Genomic DNA, 22,102 nt, shown 5'->3' with positions numbered 1-22,102 from the left:
GGTGATTGTAAAGCGACGTCAATAACCGCCGTTTCCCGTGTCAGAATGATCAGGAACGTGAACGAGGACCTTATCCTTCAATATGGTGGCTCCCCGTACACGTTGACTCGCGCTTGTATTTCCTTGTGAATGCACACCAACGTGCGTTCTGTTACGTTTGTATGGCGGTCGTGGTATGTGGGTCAGGAAGCCAATGTTACTAACAAGTGACTCGACACCGCTAGCTTTCGTCGCACCAAATTTCCGCCTCTACCAAATCTGGTCCTACGCAATTCGTCGGTTACCGTGATGCTGAAAGTGCCCTGAAAAAGCACGCGCTGACAGTGAGTCACCTAGTTCTGCGAATGGACGTTTCGCTTCCCTTCTGAATTTCAGTCACGTGCTCGAAATAAAAGTATATCACACACCTTCGAGTGTGTTCGGTTTCTAACATCGAACGTTTAGCCGGGCATATTTATCGGTGTTTAGCGGAAATTATGGAACAGGACATTTCTCGTATTTTGTAACACGATATCGATAAACTGATCAGATGTTCCGAAGGCATATTTTTATTAGAGAGAGAAAGGGATATATTTGGTAACTGTAACGAAATAAAATCATATTGAATTAGAGAAAATAAAGAAATCAAATTTTCTACATTTTTATTATCAAATATAATGGTTAATAAAGAAGAAATCGTGATCGATAATTCTTCATTATTTAAAATTTCTTCAGAAAAGCGATCACATTTTACGTTTATATTGTACTTTACAATTAATATGTTTTTCAAAGTATCGAACCCCAATTGACTTTCTTCGTTTTCCAAATTTTTACTTATTACTGAGAATAGTCTTTCAACTGGTGCATTTGTACCAGGAATACATAGAAGATATTCAATTAGTTTAATTACATATATAATTTTTGTACATTTAGAGTTATTTTTCTTAAAGTACACAATTTAAATTAGTAGGTACTGTACTGAGAATAAATCTAGACACTTGATCGTAATGTTGTTTTCAGTGATGTCCATGTAAATCCGACTGGCACGATACTAATCGCGAGTTAATTAAATTTCCAACTTAGGCTCTCATACGACTTCATAAGATATCGATTTAACCTGATCGGAAGCACGCTCAAGCTTTTTTGCTGCATTTTCTGCGCGTGTTGTTCCAACAATCAAGGAATGGAATTTTAAAAGCTTCGTTTCCGTAGAAGAAATACTTTTCGTGTAGACGATTCTTATGAAATAATATCGCGATGTCTAATATGTGTATAGCTGGTGCAACAAATTTAGCGAGGTTGCAAATTAAAACATTAAGTAACGTTATCGATTGATGTAGACGTTAATGGCACAGTGCGAGCAAATTTTCAAAATGCCTATAGACATCAAGAGCACAGTTTGAGCGAATTTTCAAAGCGCCTACAGGCACCAACAGTCGTGAAAGGATTGAGTAGCGGCATCGATTGATGGAGTAACACTATATAGGGTCAAAGCAGCATTTTTCGTTTTTCGATTAGGATTAAATCAGAATTAAGGCATAACTTCATTGACTGAGGTATCGACTCTTTATCTTCTCAGGCTTTTGTCGATTTGCTTGTCGACATGTTCGAATTTGTAAAGACACTTGGGCAATTTTACAACCTCGCTATATTTCTTCCACCGACTATACCTACTCTATACGTCCAGCACTGATATGTCAAAATACGTAAAAAAATTAATTTCTATAGTTCCACAAAAGAGTACTTGAATTGATACACAATGAAGAGAATAACCTCAACGGGAATAATTAGAAGTAAGCTGTGGATAAAATAATAAAAATTAAAGGAGAATACAGGTGAAAACGAGGACCATTTTCAGAATTTGCAGGACGACAAAACTTGCGCATGCGCGGTGAATACATTACATTGGCCCCAACTGACGGTTCGAGTCCTTATCTTCTCATATTTCTGTCAATTCTTCTGTTAGAACACTCGTAAAGATATTCAATTATTTTAATTATATATACATATATTTTTGTATATTTACAATTGGTTTTTCTTAAAATCGGTACAACATTCAGTACAGAAATGAAATCAATACAGAGCTTTCAAAATTAGCACGTCTAGTCACTATAAATGTCGACGATATCTTTTCATCTTTTAGAAAAGATTTATCGTGTGTAAAGAAGAAATGCGAGAATTTGGAAAATTTATTCGATATTTGAAGTTATGGTTTAATATATCTAATTACAATAGATATTTTACATTCACAAGAGGATATTATTCGATAAATGAGATTCACTACTACTTCCTCGTCCATTTATTTACAGTGTCCTTTATTTTAGTAAGCGGTTTCATTTTGGGAATTTCCGAGTGAAAAATGACGAATTTAACATACTTGGTAGGTTTCAGTTGGGAAGAAACAAATATTTTTCAAAAATTTGTTACACCCTTGGATAAAGAAAAAAATAGTAACTTCTGATAGGATATTAATATTTAACAAAAAAATATTAGAAAGACCCGGGTATTGTAAAATTCAATTGTCCACAACGACTTCACATACAAAATGCAGCTCACATGCTTGTACATTACGTTTCTAATTGAATATCCAATCGCGACCTCTTCTCGAACGACTGACACGGAATGCACCAGGAAAACGACGTCGATGTGACGAAGAACACAGTTAGGTGCTACTTTTTGACAAACGACACAGAAAGTTTTTGACGTTGAAAATACTTACATTGACACATCTGTCTTATTGAAGACATTTTATTAATATATCTCAAGATGTAGCTAATTTCTTTAATGAACCATTGAATAAAAGATAGACGTTTATTTATAACGTATTAAAAACTATTTACGTATCGTAAATGCAATATATGAACACTTCTGTATTTTTTAAATTACCGAGCTTCCTTGTGTGCAATACGGAAAAAAGATGTGCAAACTTATAAAAGTGATTTGTTGCAATAAATATACAGAATATTCTGTTTTTATTCATTATTATCAATCTCCTTGTAAATAAATATCCCTTCTTGTTATTTGTGACATTTTATTGTAGAGGTAGTAAGTGAATTATAATTGTTTCTAAAATTTCTAAAAATTCTACAGGTGCATTAAAAATTTCCACATATAGAGAATATCATAAATGAATTATACATGTTTCTTCTTTTTATTGATAATAATTTATTGCAGTGGCAGTAAGTGAATTATAATTATTTCCAAAATTTTGAAAAATCCTACAGGTGCAGTAAAAATTTCCACGTACAGAGAATATCATAAATAAACAATACTTTATATAAAACATCTCAGTTGTACTTATACATTCCTGAACAATGAAACAATATTAATAAGTGCTCGTTTATTTAACAGTTTCACATACCGTATTTAAACTAAAGAATACCTGTGATATTCTAGTTACGTTTCGTCTCAGCATTTCTTTAGCCAACATTTTTAACCATCATCCAGAAAGAAAGAGAAGTTTTAATCGCGTCTAAGCAGGAAGAACTGGTAGAACGATCAGCGAACCGCAACACCCTAAACCGGACAGTCTAACCCTCGATGGCCAAGCTTCCTTATTCAAGTTAATTGTTGTTTCTGCTTCACGCCAACAATGAGATACGTTCATACCTTCACCTAGAACATGTTGATTAACGTAGCCGTGAAATTTAATAGTCCACGTGAAAGTGTTTCGCATGCTCGAGCCACGCCACTGTTACCAATCCTCTTATAGATGGTTAGGAAGTACAGGAATATCTTCAGTAAATTCGTTGATTTATCAGACATTTGAAAATATATCAGCAGTCGATGAATATTCTTCAAGTTATTCTACTTTTACCGTGTAAATCGTTATTTTTAAATCTCAGGGTGGTTTAGGGTGAAATTTGAAAATTTTTAAGGTCAATAGTATTACACATAGTAAAGAAAAAATGAAAAAAGATTCTTTATACGAAACTTTACAAAATATTGTACAGTTTAGTTATAAGATTATGCTTTTCTGGCTTGAAAAGGGATAGTTAGTGAGATTTGGTCAGCGATATCTTTGTTAAGCTAATATTTGATAATATTTCTAATCATTCCTTATTTCGTAATATTTCTAATAATAATATTTTCAAACGTTATCATTTACGGTTAGATTATTAATCTGTGTGCATATTTCTACATACTTCTAGACTTTTATAGATTCGTTGTTGTGTTCGTATTATTATTTTCCGCGAGTTGCTCGATTGGTATTGTAAAAGTAAACTAATTGTAATTATTATGATGAATATAGAACGTTAGCAGTGTCATAATTACTAGATTTCTGCGAAGTGAATGTCACGATAAAAGTGAATAAATTGCAAACTAAACTGTACACACCATCCCGTTATCATCACCGACTGGAAAATTCTAGTAGCATCCGATGCAAATTGATACATTTTTTAAAGTTAAATTGGTAGCACACGAGATGTATGTATAATTAACGATCAAAATTCACGTCTCTAACTCGTTAAGATTTTACGCAGGCTTTAATAGTTACGGGTCACGAATATGTATTGTGCAGCTATTAATTGAAACAAAATTGCCAGTTGATATATTTCGAATTGCTCAACATCGAGCCACAAAATAATCTCAGATTCTACGAGAAATAGCGAGATATTATTTAGAAAAAAAATTTTGCATTATATGCATCTTTATTAACGAGTAATTAACATTTTCAACGGTTCTTTTTATCGAAGATAAACGTGGAAGAGTTGTGATAGAAACTACTAAAAACATAAATGTAGCATTTTCAAAAGGTTATGAAAATGTTAAAATACTTCAACGTTAGTGTGCAAAATTGAAGATCAGATAGGGCCTAGGATGATAACGTTTTAAGAAAAATCATTGAAAACAATCCACGGTAAAGAATACGAAATTTTCCCACATCCTCCCCCGTTTACTCGACCTTTCCCCAACAGTCTACCGTTTCTTCAAACACCTGAACAATGTTTTTAACAAATAAATTATCCCGAAATGAAGACACGGTAAAAGCAGCGTTCAAAGAATTTTTTCACTCAAAGTCTAATAATTCTTATAAATTTGGAATAATGAAACTGATTAATCATTGAGAGAAGTGTATAGGATCGTATGGGATTTATTTCAATTAAATACATTACTTTTCTTAAGAAACACAGTGTATCTAAAGTTACTATACAGTATCAAGCTGATGCTACCAGTAGGATTCTCTAACGCTCTAAACTTCACTCGTACATTCCCTCGTATGTTCCAGATTCGATGTTTCAACGTGTTCGCCGCGATGCATCCTGCGAATCAACATGTCCAAATCGAATATTCGTCACGGCTCTCCGGTAGGAGAGTCCTGTCATCTCGAGGCTTGGCGATGTCGCATCAAAAGTTGGCCTGAATACCGGAGGAGCATGTAAGTACAGAGGACGAACAGTCAGTCAGTCGCACAAGTCAGCCTCGTTCTCGATGGCAACCAGCACATCGGTCGTTACCTGGCTGGAGAGGTGGTAGAGAAGAGCAGCAAGTGGGGGAGCAGAACACCTGGACGACTTCCTGCCAGGGAGTAAGCACCTCAGTCTTCAGGAAAGATCATTTCACGTCGGTTGTTCGAGTCCACGTATCCCCGAAAATCACCTGCCACCAAAAAACACGTATCGTCATCATAAAACAAAAAAAAAAAAAGCAAAACAAGAATAAAACAGAAAGAGAAAAAGAACTCGTGTCTCCTTCGAACAGTTCCGGTAACTCAGTCGGTGTACATCCCGATCCTCCGGAAACGATCGCGAAATGACGTTACCCTCGCGATACATTCGGTGAATTCGGAGAGTGCCCCTTTTCTACTGGATTAACAACAAGATCGCCAGTTGGTGTGCTACCATAACAGATCCTTCGTTGGTCGTTGTCACGGAGAAACGACTACCGGCTGATTGTTCGGGACCAAAGTTTATTGGAAGGACTATCGGCTCGGGAGAACATGGAGAGGAGTGCTCTGTTCCTTCTAATTGTCGTTGGCCTGGCTACTCGAGGTTCGTTTTTTTACGATTTATTTTGAATAATTTTTCTGATGCTGATCGTTGTAGAATTTAACGACTGGATGAATATTGTATTGGTATTGATATTGGAACGATATGCGTTAATTTTTTAGTTGATGTGATAGTTGGGGTAGAAATTTAGCGAATTTGAAAATACGTTCTAATCGCAATTTATTTTCTGCTTTTTTTTACATTGTTATTTTTATCAAGTACGTTGAAATTTTTGTCAGACTAGGAATATTTTTTCAAAGGCTTTTTTCAAATTTTTTCAAAAAATAAATTGTTTCTGATTAATGAGAATTTATCATGTTATTGAAAAATTGTTTACTTAAAAACTAGTAATAGAATATGATTTCTTGCATAGTAAATAACGTCTCATGGTGTTAATGTAAAGGACAAGTTCAGCTAGAGTTTAAATTATGTAAGAAGATTTGTGAAATCTCCTGTTTACCTATCTTAAAGAGAGCATCTGCCTGCTCTTTAAGGTAAATGTGAAATTAACTATTTAATTAAAGTTGCTGGAAACCCACGAGAGTCTCGAGAATAAAGCGAATGCCTCTCTTTCTCTCTCTCTCTCTTTAAGATTAAAATCTGCCAGGAATACAATATAATTTTTATCATGATAAAATAATACCTCATAACGATGCGTAATACGTGATTTTGCAAGAAAACAAACCAGCTCTTTCCAACGAATAAAATTAACAAATAAACACAGATTTCCTTTCAAGTAGCGTTTAAACAAAGCAACGCGTGATAAAAGTAACATTCCATTTCTGTTTGTTTTATTCCTTCTGCTAATAATTAGGAAAAGGATTAAAAAGCAATTTTAGGTAATGAAAAATTATTCGCTGATTTTTAGTTGTTTCTTAAATCAACATTAATTCATTCTCATGACATACTTTTTGTCACATAGATATTTTTCTATAACAGCATTTTTTCTATAAAAAATGTAGATTTAAAATTAAACTGCTATCAAGTTACAGAGATTTGTCAACTATTATTATTTATTATATTCTTTTATTCTTTATTACACTGACATTTATTCTTCGGTGTCACAACTTCTGTAAAATCTATCTACAATATCTTAAGAAAATATAATAGTAGACACGTGGTATAAAAACCACCCTTATCCTTGTGCCGTTAGCAATTTCGTCTGTCACGTTTCTTCGACGAATAACACTTTTTGCTTGAGAAATCAAACATACATAGGTCTTTCAATCTCTATTTCCATTTATCTTTGAAGGGCTAATAATTCTTCAGCATCGATTTCACTGGCACGAGACTATCAAACTCGTTTTCCCAAGTGGATGTTTGCGTTCTCAACGCGTAAATCCATTTTCATAACGTAACATAGCAAATCTATCCATCTTCCCGTGTAAGATGCGCTGAATTAACTTTCTACCGATACTCTTTGCGTTCGATGAAACCTCCTGACAGAGATTATTATTCGTGTTGGAAACGTGCACAACATTTTCAATATTTACTGGCATTTTAGTTGTTTATTGTAATTATTATTACTTTACACTGCCCGCTGAGTTATAGTTTACAAGGGTTTTTTTTTAAGTTTTGTTGAAACAAAAACACTCTCAGTTTATTCATTCTAAATTAATAAAATATAAATAAAATATTAAATCAGTACTTTCATATGCTAGTTCTTTTGATTATATCGTTCAACTTCTAGAGAATCTATTTTTGAATGCTTTGCATGTTAGTTGTTAAGTGTTTATAGATCCATATCATTTGATATGGATCTCTCTTAATTAACACCTCTGTTGTCTACTTTCTCATTTTTAAGTCCACCTTGGATTGTCTGTTCATTAGCAATTTCCCCTTAAAGAATAAGTTTTCTTCACCAAGCCTGTATCGCAGATTCATTTTTGAGTAATATTTCTTCATCACTTTCATTTTTTCATCAATTGAACAATATTGATTTTGAAGCAAATATACTAGATTTGATTGAAATCTCAGTGAATTGCACGTATTGCACCGTTCAGTGGATCGATAAATAACACGCTACACAATTTTGAATATTGAATTCACTGTAAATTAATAGTAGCTCATCTCAATTAAATATTCATCCGACATAAACATAGGAATCTAATTTACAAGTTATACTTTAATACCGTAGTACTACAAAGTATATTTTATAATACTCCAATAGACTTACAGTACAATTTAAAAAATTTAATTAATATTTTATAATTTTATATCTTAAAATTTCATCGGACAGATTATTTTTATCGCAAAATTTCGTATTTTAATATTTTATCTCAACTAAATACTCGTTCAGTTCAGATACGAAATCTTATTCACATTGATACTTTCAAATCTGGCCTATAGTGTCATCTCTGAAGCACCAGAAATTGTTGAGAGGATTCACTGAGAAAGGGTCGCGATTTTTCGTGGACCGTTGATTGTGTTTAAAAATACACAAAATGAGCAACACACTTCAAATTCTTTAAGATACAAGCTAAAAAAAAAATTCTTATCATTAAGAAAGAAAAGTGTTTGACTATTTTTTGTAAGGACGTGTAAAGAGAAAAATTTGCGTGTACTTTCAAGTAGACCCGTGTTATGTGATCAAACTGTTTTGCAAGGTGTTCATTACGTCCCATTAGAAAAGCTGTCGTAGATTTTGAGATTAGTCCACCTACATTGTCTGTGAAAAGCGATTCATAAAAATACCTTTTCTACGTTTAACGATCGCGATCGCTTCTCATAGTAAAGTGATGGTTGCCCGTACTTCCCACGTTTCATCGGGAGCCACGCACTTTTCTGTTACGCAGTTTTCAACTACTTCCTGAATACGTTGTTCCCAACTAATTACATTCTTCCGTTCGGATCGCTACTCAGTCGTGTCAATCTTTCCCCCGTTTCTTCTGAGTCCTTTCATTTCTTTATCTTCTATCTTTCATACGTACGAGCTTTCTTTCGAACCGGTTGATCGGATAGATTATTCACAAGTACCTATATACACGTTTCACATGGGTATCAAATTCTTATCGCGAATACAACAGCTTCCCTTGCCTTTTCCTTTTAACTTGTGTTACACCAATCGAACTGTTAAAGATTATTTCACGATTTTCAATTAAATTTTGATTAGGTCTAGATGATTTTTAATTAAATTTCGATTATCGATGATTTTCAATTAAATTTTGGCAAAAACGTACATTATTTTGCAAAGATCTAAAAAAATGCATGAAACAGTAATCTTGCTTTTCATTGAGGTACATTAATTGAATATTTGTATGCTGATATTACATATATTTATCAAACTTTCTGCAACATCGAATTTTCTATTCTCTATCAAATTACATAAATTACATAAATTGAAATTGATTTAAGATAGATTGATTTTGATGTTTCACAGCTAAAATACTAGATTAGCGTTAAATTAACTTTAACATAAAGACATCCTCATTCTTATAAAGGTGTCCATCTAAAATATATCTTAAGCGTATTTAAAATAGTACTAAACACACTATCAATAACAAAGTATGAATCTTTTTCGCACATTTGTTTTCCGCATATTAGTAATTCTTTGTTAACAAGCAGTCAGTCCTTCAATCTGACAATATGTTCTCAATTAAATTAAGACTACTAAACTGTAATTTTTAATACAAAATTATAGGTAGCAATAATATAAATTTAATTTTCTTATGATCCTTCACAGGAAGATAATAAATTTAGAGCGTAATCCTTGAGCACTTATTAACGACTATAAATTAAAATAATCCATCGATAAAATAGCAATTATATTAGTAATATATTTAATCATTTAACATTTCATAAATCGTTAAATCATTTTAAATTCTCTTCGAAATCGTCTTGCCATTGGGATAAAATATTGATCCCTGAAAAATTTGAAAATGGCTATGGTAAACTGTAATAGTATTTTCTGTTATCTTTTATTGAAATTCTCCGTTTCGAAATTGTCAATCTGCTGAAAATTTACGAATTTAAAAATAGCTATGTTACTGGCGTATGATAAATGGTAATACCATTTCCCGCTGTCTTTTATTGGAATCCTCTTCGAAATCATCTTACCATGAGAATAAAATATTTATTCCTGAAAAATTCGAAAATCTACAGATTCGAAAATAGCTATGCTACCGGCTATGATAAATGGCAATAGTATTTCCTGCTGTCTTTGATTGAAATCCTCTTCGAAATCGTCTTTCCGTTAGAATGAAATATTTATTCCTGAAAAATTCGAAAATCTACGTATTTGAAAATAGCTACGTTACCGGCTATGATAAATGGCAATACCATTTCCCCGCTGTCTTTTACTGAAATCCTCTTCGAAATCATCTTGTCAGAATAAAATATTTATTCCTGAAAATCTACAAATTCGAATACAGCTAGAATAACATTTTCTCATTTCTCGTCCGAGGGACATGTTAATTGAAGGTAACGTTTGCGCACACGTATGCGCCGGCAAAAATTTCGCGAAGCGAGCGTTCGCAATTTGGCATCGACCTACTGACCAGCGGCGCGGCGTAGAAATCGGGAAGAGATCGGAAAACTGGTAGGACCTGTGAAATGATCGAAAGCGACTGACACGTGCGTGTTACACATATACATACACGCGATTTATGCACACTGTGCACCGTTCGTGCGTGTACACGAGCGTGCACCCATCAGTTTCCACCTTGAAAACAAAAGGTCGACGTATTTAATTAGGCTGGCTCAGTTCCTAATTTCCCACGATTCCCCGAAGTAACGGGAAACTCTGGCATACGAGGAAGAAGAGGAAGGGAAAAAAAAGGCGGAGTTCGACCTTCCTTTTCTCACCTACTTTTGCCCTGATTATCCACTTTTCTTCGGACGTGGGCGAGTCGACGGAACCACGTGTTGCCTTATGGATATCCAGTTAGAACGTCTGCGTTGACGCTCCTCCGTGCGTTTCTCTTTCTGTGAAAATGATGTTACTCTATGTTTCTCGCATCGGGATACTTTTGCGAGATTACTTGAATACGGTCTTTAGTTTTCTAATTCGTTAACTATTAGGTCGTCGCGTAAGGTTCGTGTCGAATTTTACAATTGACATCAGTATTTCTGATAAATTTCTCTCATGATAAAAATCTCATTCCATAACTTTCTCCTAATTTTTTCTTTTGGTAAGGCCATTATGCCGTCGCTATAAAATTTCCTTGGATTTTCATTAAAATATTTCTCGCTTCATGTGGTTAATGTTAATGCGCAGAATCGTCTAGAATGTTGAAATGATTAAATTAACCCGTCTGACCAGTCTGTGAATGATAATAGTAAGGTGCGGTTGGCTTAGAGATGCTTTATTAACACTAGAACGACCGGCTGTCAGCGATTTGCCAAAAGTGACTTTTTATGTAAGCAAAACGTGATTGAAAAATTTTTACACGTATCAAATATTCACCTTTTTCGGTCATTTGGTTCGTTTTCGTTGTTTAGTGTTATAGCTTTGTGTTGAATGTTGCAGCTTTTGAGTGTTGGAGATTCTTGATAGTTTGGACAATTTTTACTTGCATATAACAGATATTCTGTTAAAAATAAGTAAGATCTTCCACTGAAGTTAAATAGAATTTATTAGAAAGAACGTTAACTTAAATCATAGTTTTATCTTTTTATCGCAGGTTTCGAAGTAAGCACTATTCCCCTCTATTTTAATTAAATCTTTTACGTTGATTACGATTTGAAGGATCTCGTGTGCACACAAATTCATTATCGTTGATATTATAGTATGTCGATACGAAGAAATTCAAAAGATTTTTCTCTTTTCTTTTAAATTTGTTAGTTGTCGTTTGTCGTCGATTTAGTACGATTCTTCAGTGCCAGTTCACTCTTATAAGATCAAAATTGTTAACAAATTGATAAGATTTCTATAGATCGTGCGAATAGTTTCTTTATAGCAAAAGAAATGTTAAACATTCATCTATGGAATGCACTTGCCCCCATAGCAAGCCAGAGTAATCGATGAAATCGCTATGATAATCATTACGAAGAGATAACGGTTGAAATAGCGGTGACCTGATATTCGTACCGGAATAACTTTTACCCTTTCCATGCAATTGTAACTCGCTGTGTCCACTCTACTGACCTACATATATTGCACGTACGTGAAATGTAAGTAGACTCTGTACCTCTGATGAATTTGTCGAAGAGTAATATAAATTGTGTAACTTACGGTAACAAAACAATTAGTGAGGACAGAGGTGTTAATGCAAATATAGTTGTTGTCTACAATAATGCTTTGTTAAATGTAAAATATAAATTTTGATGAAAATTAATAAGGAAATGAGTAAGAATAGCGGATAACATGTATAAATATGTCCTGCAAGGACCATTACATTCTTTTAATCACTTTATTAATTAATATAAAAAATCTGAAGCTTTTGAAAGAATAGGAAAAAGAAACAGAAATAGAAGTAACTACTTGAAAAGAATTTTAGGAAAAGCTTGATTTATTTTTAACATTCTTCCTTACCTTTGTACGCGATAAATTCGTGAAATAATCCCCCTGATATCTCTAAGTATGTGAAAAAAAAGTCCAATGTTGCAATAATATATCTATAAGGAACAAGGCTAAACATAAAGCGGCCTGGTTTCTAGATGATCATTATCAAAACTTAATTAAAGCGTGATTGCAAGAGCAACTTCTATTGGTAGAACTGTTGCGATAAAAATAAGCATAAGTGCGTTGTACGGGCATCGATGTTATTTTGTACAGATTTTATCGAGATACTTTGGAAACGCAGCAAGAAGAAGTATCCTTCACGCATAATTGTGCCAACTTTCATCGTTACAACGTGTGTGGATGAATGTAACTGAGATTCTTACCAGGCTTAATTAAAATTACTTTCGTGAACCGATTTCCGTTTTTATTCAATTCTTATTATACTCCATATTCCAAATATTACATTTATCGTACATACAGTTCAATTATATTGAACTACATTGATTCTATGTAATTTTAATATCGTTGCATTTTAATGAAATTTTACGTAGCTAGGAAAAAAAGGGGAAATTCTTTATTTCGGCTTCACAGCCAAGAAATTTCCATTTGGTTTACATTAATCCCAATTGTACATTGCTAACTTCATTCGTTCAATCATATCCTTCATTCATTTTTGTCTTATTCCCCTAACTTAACTTATTTCTTTTATTACTATTCCACTTATCGATCCACTGTTTTCTATTTATTTCTCATTACCCTGTTGCACTTCTTTCCATTTTCACCTTCCTACATAAAAGAGGGGGAAGTGTAATTTAAAATTGCAATTGTGATTCATAAAAATGGTAACTATGCACTGTACACATGAAATAACTGATGATTATGAATATTTATATAGCAACACATGTTCATCTGACTCCACGATTCTTCACTACTTTACAACTTTTTGTAAAACGAGATGGAAGTGTAGAAAATCGTTGAATTCGTCTCAACAAACGTTATCGTATTACCTTGTCTTTGCTACATCTACAGAAAAATTATTTAGATCATCTAACGACCCTCTATATACCGAACAACTTTTGTAGGAAGATCTTTTTCGTAACTTCAGTCCAGTGTGAGATATTCCACCGTTTCCAGTTAAATGGAACACCCTGTGTAGTAATTAAAGGACGGTGTAATTGCAAAGCAAATATCGATTGGGCGAAACAAAAGGAACGACTATCATGCGGCTTTGCATCTCGAGGTTCACTGTAAGTTCAGGTTCTGCCCCGGTTTGCGGCTTAACAATTACGATGATACGAGACAGCAACCTACATTAAGCGGATGCAACGAACCGTCAGCTCAGCTACGAAGTAACTTTTGTGGAAAACAAGGTGCTCGATAATCTTCGGCGAGCATGCACAGACCTTTACGGAAGGAGGTCGTTCATTCACTGCTGAACACATTAAAATAATACATGTCTATGTTGGATAAAAGAAAAAAAACATCTGATCCTTCTACGCGTAAATACATCGCTCTAAAAAAAAACAAAAATTCAACTTGGTAAACTGAGAATTAATATTTTATTTGTGATACCGATTACATTAGAAATAACATATGTACATTCGATTTAATAAGAAACATTTCAAAAATAGTACAGTTCCATGTAAGAAACAAAAGCTAACATTTATATCTCCGGAAAAAATGTTTAATTTGTGAAAGTTATGCGGACTTAAATATAGTTCAATTTTTTGTAAACTGCAAGGAAAGCCTTTACACGAAACACCCTGTATTCAATTAGGATTAAAATGTGGATCAAAATCCCTGTAATTAGGATTAAAATATATCCTGGTGAGAGAAATTGAAGATTATAGCTTAGGGTTTTCAAGAAATCCGCTTCTCTCGTCCTCGAGAGATTGAAAATGTGTTGTAAAGTGGAAATTTCTGAAGGGTCCTTTCAGAAATTAATTGTAGATCAGAATTTAGAGGGAATTTCGTGCTGTTATACTCGACATCAGCTCTCTTTAACTGACAATGTTGAGATATCACCACTTCCTTTCAAACGAAAAAGTGAGAAGCAAGTTGGTAGTCAGTGTCCAGTGAAAATGAACGGTCAAAAATTAGCAGTTGAACAGATCAGAACACCTAGAAATTAGTGTAATCGAATTGGCGGTTAAATAAGAAGCAAGCTTCTTCCTTTGTTCGCTAAGTTTGTGAGTAAAATTAGTAAAAACACAAACAAGACTGAGAATTCAACTTTCTGAAAGCAATTTCGAATGGTCCTTCAAGAGGGAAAATTCAAACAATACTACTGTGCAATATTCGAGAAGTAAAATGACGATCGATACTTGTAAAAATCCCAATAAATGATTTTATAATCTAGTAATAATTTATTAACTTTTATACAAATAGATTGTGCTACTGGTAATTTGTAGTGTACGAGATGAAAATCACTGTATTATAATTTCAAATACATACAGCTAAAGAAAGGACAAAGACCAAAAATGTCAACTCCGCTTTTAAAAAGCTACTTGGTACTTTTTGATATCATACGTGCACATCATTGTTTTGCACAACTATGACGTTCCTTACATTAGCAAACACCGATTGCATCAACGCTCAATTCTTCATTTCCAGTTATGGTTTCACTTTTGTCTTCTTTGTTTGCCCACTCGGGACAAACGTTTGGCCAGCGGAAAGCACACGTAGCAAAATGGTGAGCATGGTGCGTCTCCAGTCTTTGGTCACCCAAGATAGGGTGGAAGAATAGACAAACTGACTGATAAATATGTTAATCACATAGTACGAACCGTTACGTACTCATCATTTCTGTGTCTACGTTCGAAACCGTTTAGTCAGTTGTTCGTTAAGGAATGTCGCTTTGTGGGCACATGATAGCTAATTAGAAATGTGTTCTAGCTTTTCGAAGAAAGGAACCCCGATGAGTAGACCGCAGATGTTCATGTGCTTGAAATATGTTGAAATATGCAAATGAAATATGGGAAATATGAAAATATAATACACGAACATATGGAAAAATATAATAACATCTGTACAAAAGAAAATGTGGGATGTGTACTAAGTATATTGAAAATGTTTGAAATTATTTAGAAATTATGATTGTAATTTAAATTGTAATAAACTGCAAGTATTTTTCACATACTTAGCAAATTGGTTCGAAAGTTCAGTGAATAGCATCGGATTTTACAAAATAAATATATTAAACGTATATGAAATATGCTACAGATTTTTGCATACTTTCTTAGAGAGGAAATGCAAAATATGCAAAATGAATAGTGCATGGTTAAAACCCTTCAAAGACAAAACAAAGGGTGCAGCTGGATAAAGGGGTCAAAAGTGCCCATAAACCTTTGTCTTGTGATAGACCATTCGATACTTTACTGAAAGAAAACAACGCACCAAGTTTCAACCCTTTATAGGGAAAATTCGATCGATCAGTTTTTGCTCTATCAAAAATTTTGAAAAAAAATCTGACTTATTGCATATATGGAGGCCTATGTTAGGGAATTTTTTCTGATTTTTTCGTTGCAAATTCTAGCAGTAAAAAAATGAAATATATAAAGAAATGCAGATTTCTTTTAAAATGTTAACATACCCTTTTTAATATCTTTTTTGAAGCATCATCTTAACTATTCAGGTCCCACTTTACTACCAGTTTGCAATTTCAGACTGCAATTTGCAGATTTTTAATTTTCCTTCGAAATAATTTCTGACAAAATTCACGACTTTTCTATTCTTAAAACAAAATTCATTTCGCAACACTTTCGTTAGAGAAGAGTGTACTGTAGATGCGCGCGTGCCAATTCCTATTGTCTCTTAAATGAATTCTTCGGGTTAACACTTTTGCAGTTAACACTTGTTGGACAGTGGGACTTTCCAGAAGCCGTTATCTATAAATCTCAAGCCCATCTTTTCTCAATCTCCTTTTGTGCCTTCGATAATCGACATCCTGCAATAAACCTAAATACCAGACCCCTATTACAGACCACTTTCAAATGTTACAATCTACTCTCCTCAAGAGAGAGAGAGAGAAACAGATACGACATGCATATTCCAGTTTTATACGTACTTTTTATCTTACCATTATCAGTATGTTTCTCGCGGAAGAAAATCGAACAGGTTTGAATCTCTCAAAGGAACAAACAAGTAGTCACACTTTCCTAGCAACATAATACTTTCGTCAGAGTGAACAGAACGTCTGACATTCTTGCTCGTGCTACGAAAGCGTTGAAATTCTTAACCCGCTTCGTTTTTCTCTCGTTTCAACGTTAACGCTCCTATTCTACTATTCGCTACGTCGCCTCGAGTAAATTTCAACGATTCTACGGGACGAAATGTCCGCCGATGGTACGCATTCTCCGTTGAAGCTTACAAAAGTACATACAGCGCGACGCAACGATGCGAAAGAGAGAATAGCACGTAGAAATCGTTCGGTTTCCGCGTGCAACCGAACAACGGATCCGCGCGTTCGGAATGCAAATCGCGTTAGAAAGCAACTGGATCCTTTCGATCCAATGGTCAGAATGGCGACAGAGAAGAAAAAGGGGGAACGAAGTGACGAGGGTGAAGAAGAAAAATGCACGTGTTACGCAAGCGGACGAGGTGAAATTTCACGAAACCGCTCGGTTTTCATGCCGCTTCCCTCTTAAGACGTCCATCGAGTTTAACACACGTGCGCCTACATAGCCGATGACTTCCTAGGTGATTGCGCGATAGCCGCAGGATGTGAGCTGCTTGCATTATCGTTTCCGTTACGGGCTCGTGGCGTTTTCTGCTGCTTATCTACGCCTATAGGTAGCCAGTAGTTACCAAAGATTAATGATTTAACGGCTTGTGATGCCCGTGATAAAATCTGCTCCCCCGGCTCGTAATCAAATCATCCACGGCCACAGTAGGCTATTATTAATCAGCGAACACGCGGCGCACGACGATCAACTGAAAGGAACAACAGGGAATGCTTTTGACGATGCGTGAACATTTTACTGCTAATAATTTCATTGCAGATGTATCCTGTTATTTATCTAGGATATTGTACGAAATGGTAGAAATTTACGTCTTGTGTTATTATTGTTTCTGCTTGATAAAAAAAGGGGCCGACTAAAGATCAACTCTAATTGTTGAAATTGTAAGAAATTGTTAACTTGTTTCCATTAAATTTTAAGAAATTCTAAAAAAAGAGATTGTAAGAAATGATAAGAAATTGTAAGTTGAAAGTGTAAGAATTATTTATAGCTTGGTAAATTATATTAATACTTCAGTACAATATTTTTTAATTGAGAAGGGAGGTGATATTTGCTTGAACGTTTCCACACTTGTCCAAAATTTTCCTCCTCGTATGTTTTATCTTGAATTATAGTAAATTTAATTTCTGGTTTGCATGATTATTGGATTTTGCAAAAATTCCGTATATCTGTAAACTGAAAGAAACGTGATTCATAGATCGTTTTACCCAACATAAAATTGAAACTTCTGTAACATACGAGTATACATATATGGTATCAAATTTATGAGAATGAAATAAAGATTATTGTAATATCAAAAAGGAGTTCTTAGTTACATAATATTTTCATTACTCTTTATACCACTAGAAAGTAGTTAATAAAAGTAAACTTACTATGATATTTACTTTCCTCGAATCATTAACGAACAAGTAGCTAAATAGACTGCACATTTCAGTAGTACCAATATCTACTAATTTTATAAGCTGAAGAAATAAAATTTGAGAAGTTAAATCAAGCTAAGATCCAATTATATTATATTAATTTATTATTTCAAAGTATTGCGTTATACTTATAACAATCTTTCCAAATCATATCATAATTCCTAATTTTATCAAAATAAATCAGGATTCTCTATTAAAACCATCCAGAGGAATGGATATTTTAAAATTACTTTCAAGAAAAATCATAAAATCTTCAAAAAGAAATAATTAAAATCCTCGTCCATTGAATAATTTATAAAGCATCAATTCAACAAATATATTCACCTGTCACGAAACAAGAAGCGGATGAGGCTTCTTCGACAAAACGCGTTGACAATGAAACGAAGCAAGCAATTGCTTACTCAACGATTGATCGTCGATTCTAATTGCGTAAGGCAAACGGTAGTAAGACAAAAGGCAGAAAGAAAGAAAAAGAAACGGATAAGGTTGAATCGGCGAGCTGAATGTCTATTCGTGTTCACGGAGGTGACGAGGCTCTCGCCAGCCATTGAAATCATCGGCTTGAAAACTCCAACGCTCGATGAGGCAATGTCCCGCTTTGCAATGACTTTAATGCAGCTCTTGCGTGATGACGTGAGTTGCATGTCCCTTCGTACACGCCAGTAACCACACCGTGAGCCACGCTTGCCCGCTGTATCCACCGCGTACACACACTGATTGCCAAGCGAGCAATAAAACGTTGCATTATTCGTGTAATTAGTCACGAGAGATCATCGTCCGTGTTAACGTGTATTCTTCGATAGGGTTGAGGAAAAAGATGATCGACGATACGGGAACGAAATTAAATCGAGCTAATGTTCATGGAATTCAGGTTGGAAACGTTAAGATGAATTTGTACTTATTAATATTAATACATTTCGGACGTTTCGAAAGTCTAGCTCCGGATACAATTATTGCACGTGACGTACTGTCGGTGGAAGCGATACTGTGACGTCAATCAGTCAAAGTGCACATAATCCGAGCACCAAAACAGCAATTTGAGGAAGATAAAGAGCAAAAACTTTATTCAGGGTTATTCGATGTCAATTCAGAATTGATTCTTAATTGTCGACAGCTACAGGATCATTTTTACCAATACGGAAATTACTATTGAGCAGGAGGCTTAATACCGTATGTCTTCAATGAAAAATTGTAAACAGAAATTTTAAATATCAAAATCACAAATGATGGACGGCTCTGGGTGCGGCTACATCAATTGGTGTCGCCGCTTAACGCTTTAATTTGCGATCTCGCTGTATCGCTTCCACCGACTATACAGAAGCATGCAAGTTATACTTGATCGCCAGAATAGAAAGAACACTGCTCCGCTATTTTCGGGAGTCTCTTATGCTATTTGGTGGGGAAACTATTTGCTGTGGCCCTTAGTTACGGTGATCCCCTAGAAATTCGAACTTAGAGTGAAAACAAGTATGATTAATTCGTTTTTGGTACAGCAGCTCGGCCATTCCCCTCTTTGGCTTCGAGGAACTTCTACGTTTCAACTCGAAATTGTCGTCGTAACTATATGTTTCATGTATATTGTATGAATTACAGCTGTTCTAACGGAACTCACGCGAACGTTCTCTTTGTTCCATCCATTTCTTTCATTTCATTGTTTCATTCTGCTTTTTCTTCTTCTTCTCCTCCTCTTATGTTTACCGAATATGATTAAAGATGTGAGAGGATGCTCGTTATTATTATTAATTCTTCCGTGTTACGACGATGCTTAAGCACATTAATGCCTGATAATAAACGCTACCAAGTTACTTAATAATGATGGCGTTTCTGTATTGGATTGCAGGTTGCAATGGTGCCGGATGCGGTTACCCTGGGGCACCTGCACACAGTACCGTCCGCTTCACAGGAACAAGTGCTGAAGACGTTGTAGACGAAGAGGATGCCCTTCTAAAGGACACGATACTGCCTGAGGGCACAGTGGCTACGTACACTTGCGAACGAGGCTTTGAGCTTCTTGGACCTGCACGGAGAGTGTGTCAGCCTGATGGTTCTTGGGCACCCGAAGGCGTTCCGTTTTGTGGTAAGTTCATATTATAAGAACCGAGGAAAAAATTTGAGGGACCAAAGCGGGAATTGAACCCGCGACCTCTCAGCTGGCAAGCCGGGTCTCTGCGTCCTCTTGATTTCCTTGCTGTTATTACTCCTTTTGATGGGGTATACGGGCCCCGATCCCACAGTATACTCATTGTAAACCATGAGAAAACAGTTTTTTTTTTTTAACGGTCTTCTCGAGAGACAAAATTATACACGCCCTTTAAGTTGACATTTCTTTTTTCTTTCTTTTTTTATGAACAGTTCGTTCGTTTCTTTGTTTCATTGTACCGTTTAAGAACGCCGGTTATTTTAATTTCGTTTCATGTAATTCTTACGGTGAAAGGCGGTTAGGTCGAAAAAGTATTCGAGGATTTAAATAAAAATGCAGAGGGAATATTTTATGTAAAAGACACCGTGAATTACATTGACAAAAGAATTCTTGGAGGAGTCGCCGAGATAGGCATGTAACGGAGGAGTAAATAAGTTCGCGGATGTGGGCTTAAGAGAAAGTTCGACGTTCCGGGGAAACTTGTGCCTACTTCCGGTCATGTTTCTATGAAATGCTTTAACGAGTTACGATCATTATTTATGAGATCGTTAGTGAGATATGGGGAATGTAGCTCGAACTTAAAAATTAAATAACGATATCTAGTATGGAAACTTTGGAAAAACAGAACATTTGTATAAACAAAATGTTGTTAATGGTAAAAGTAGTTTTTATTATAGGGATATTTTCCACGAGACGTTGAAAAATATTGAAAGTAAAAGTTTGTCAGCTTCGAATATAAAAGAAATTATAAATAAAACTGCACGTGTAATTTTACGTGAATAGTTTAAAAATTTTTCATAAACTCACTATCCTTTGGGAATGAAATGATTTATTTCTTTAACAGTACAGTTTAATATTTTTGTTGCCAAAAATGAAAATTTACTTTACACCTTATCGTATTCATTCCCATTTCGTTTTTGGACAAGAGAACTAATCTCCAGAGATTCTAATAGGCAAGTAGAAATTTTAACGAAAGAAAATTCGATGAAACTTATATCTCTCTTCGCGCGAAAATTTAAAAAAATTCGAACGATTTTTTTTCGAAAACGAAGAGAAAACTAAGATAATTTCTGAAATGTTTGCATAAAAAAAAGGCCTGTGTAAGGAGAGCGTAACAACGGGTTCGTTCTCTTGGCTTGTTGTCTACATTCGTCGATACAAATTTCGGGAGGCAAGTGACCTAATTCCAGGTGTCCTTGACCGAGGAGACTGACGACAGTAGAAGAAATACCAAACATAGTGGGGGCATTACACCGTTAACTCTGAACCTGTTACCTCCTAAGAACGCCCGCGGCCTTCTCAACCTCGCGCGCATTCCTGACATAGGTTCACCTCTTCATTCATCTCGGTCCAGATAGGATTTATTTTCTCTCGCAGTGTCTTAGCCCTTCGGGGACGTTTCTGAAGTTGAAAGATCGTCAGAGAAACAATGGACATAAATAATAGGCCACCTAATTATCTTCTCTAGCTATGGTGGCACGAGAAAATTTTTATACGTACTTTAAATGGTTTCAAAGGGTGAAAAGGACAGAAGAAACATTTGTTCGATGCAAGAAATGGCAAAAAATGAAAGAAAGCTTCACATTTAATTCAAAATTTTAGAGTCCAAGATCACTTTAAGCTCATATTATTATGCATATTTAAATGCACATCAATTTTTGCAGTAGAAAGAAAATGTATACATTTATGTAAAAAAAAAAACAAGTGGCCTTGAAAAAAAAAACTGAAAAAATGTATCTTACTTACACTTTGAAATTATTTAAATTAATCAAAATTTTCTCGCATCGCCAAATTTATAGAAGATAATTAGGTGGCCTGTTTTACGTGCCCCACCCTGCACAATAAATATGTAAGATTTTAACAAAGAAGTGCTTCTCTGTGACGCTTAGGGA

General features: G+C 34.8%; 1 protein-coding gene across 1 annotated transcript in view; it reads left to right on the top strand.

The window, feature by feature from the left end:
• The first annotated feature begins 5,920 nt into the window (after positions 1-5,920).
• LOC108572566 overlaps positions 5,921-22,102 on the top strand; it is a 47,269-nt gene continuing 31,087 nt past the window's right edge. The window contains exons 1-2 of the mRNA XM_017934826.1: positions 5,921-5,972; positions 19,911-20,147. Of these exons, the coding sequence (XP_017790315.1) occupies positions 5,921-5,972; positions 19,911-20,147 (289 nt within the window). The remainder of the gene's footprint in view (positions 5,973-19,910; positions 20,148-22,102) is intronic.

This window comes from Habropoda laboriosa, unplaced genomic scaffold, assembly GCF_001263275.1.
Source record: "Habropoda laboriosa isolate 0110345459 unplaced genomic scaffold, ASM126327v1 scaffold147, whole genome shotgun sequence".
Taxonomy (NCBI): Eukaryota; Metazoa; Arthropoda; class Insecta; order Hymenoptera; family Apidae; genus Habropoda; species Habropoda laboriosa.
This window is presented reverse-complemented; position numbering and strand designations above follow the sequence as displayed.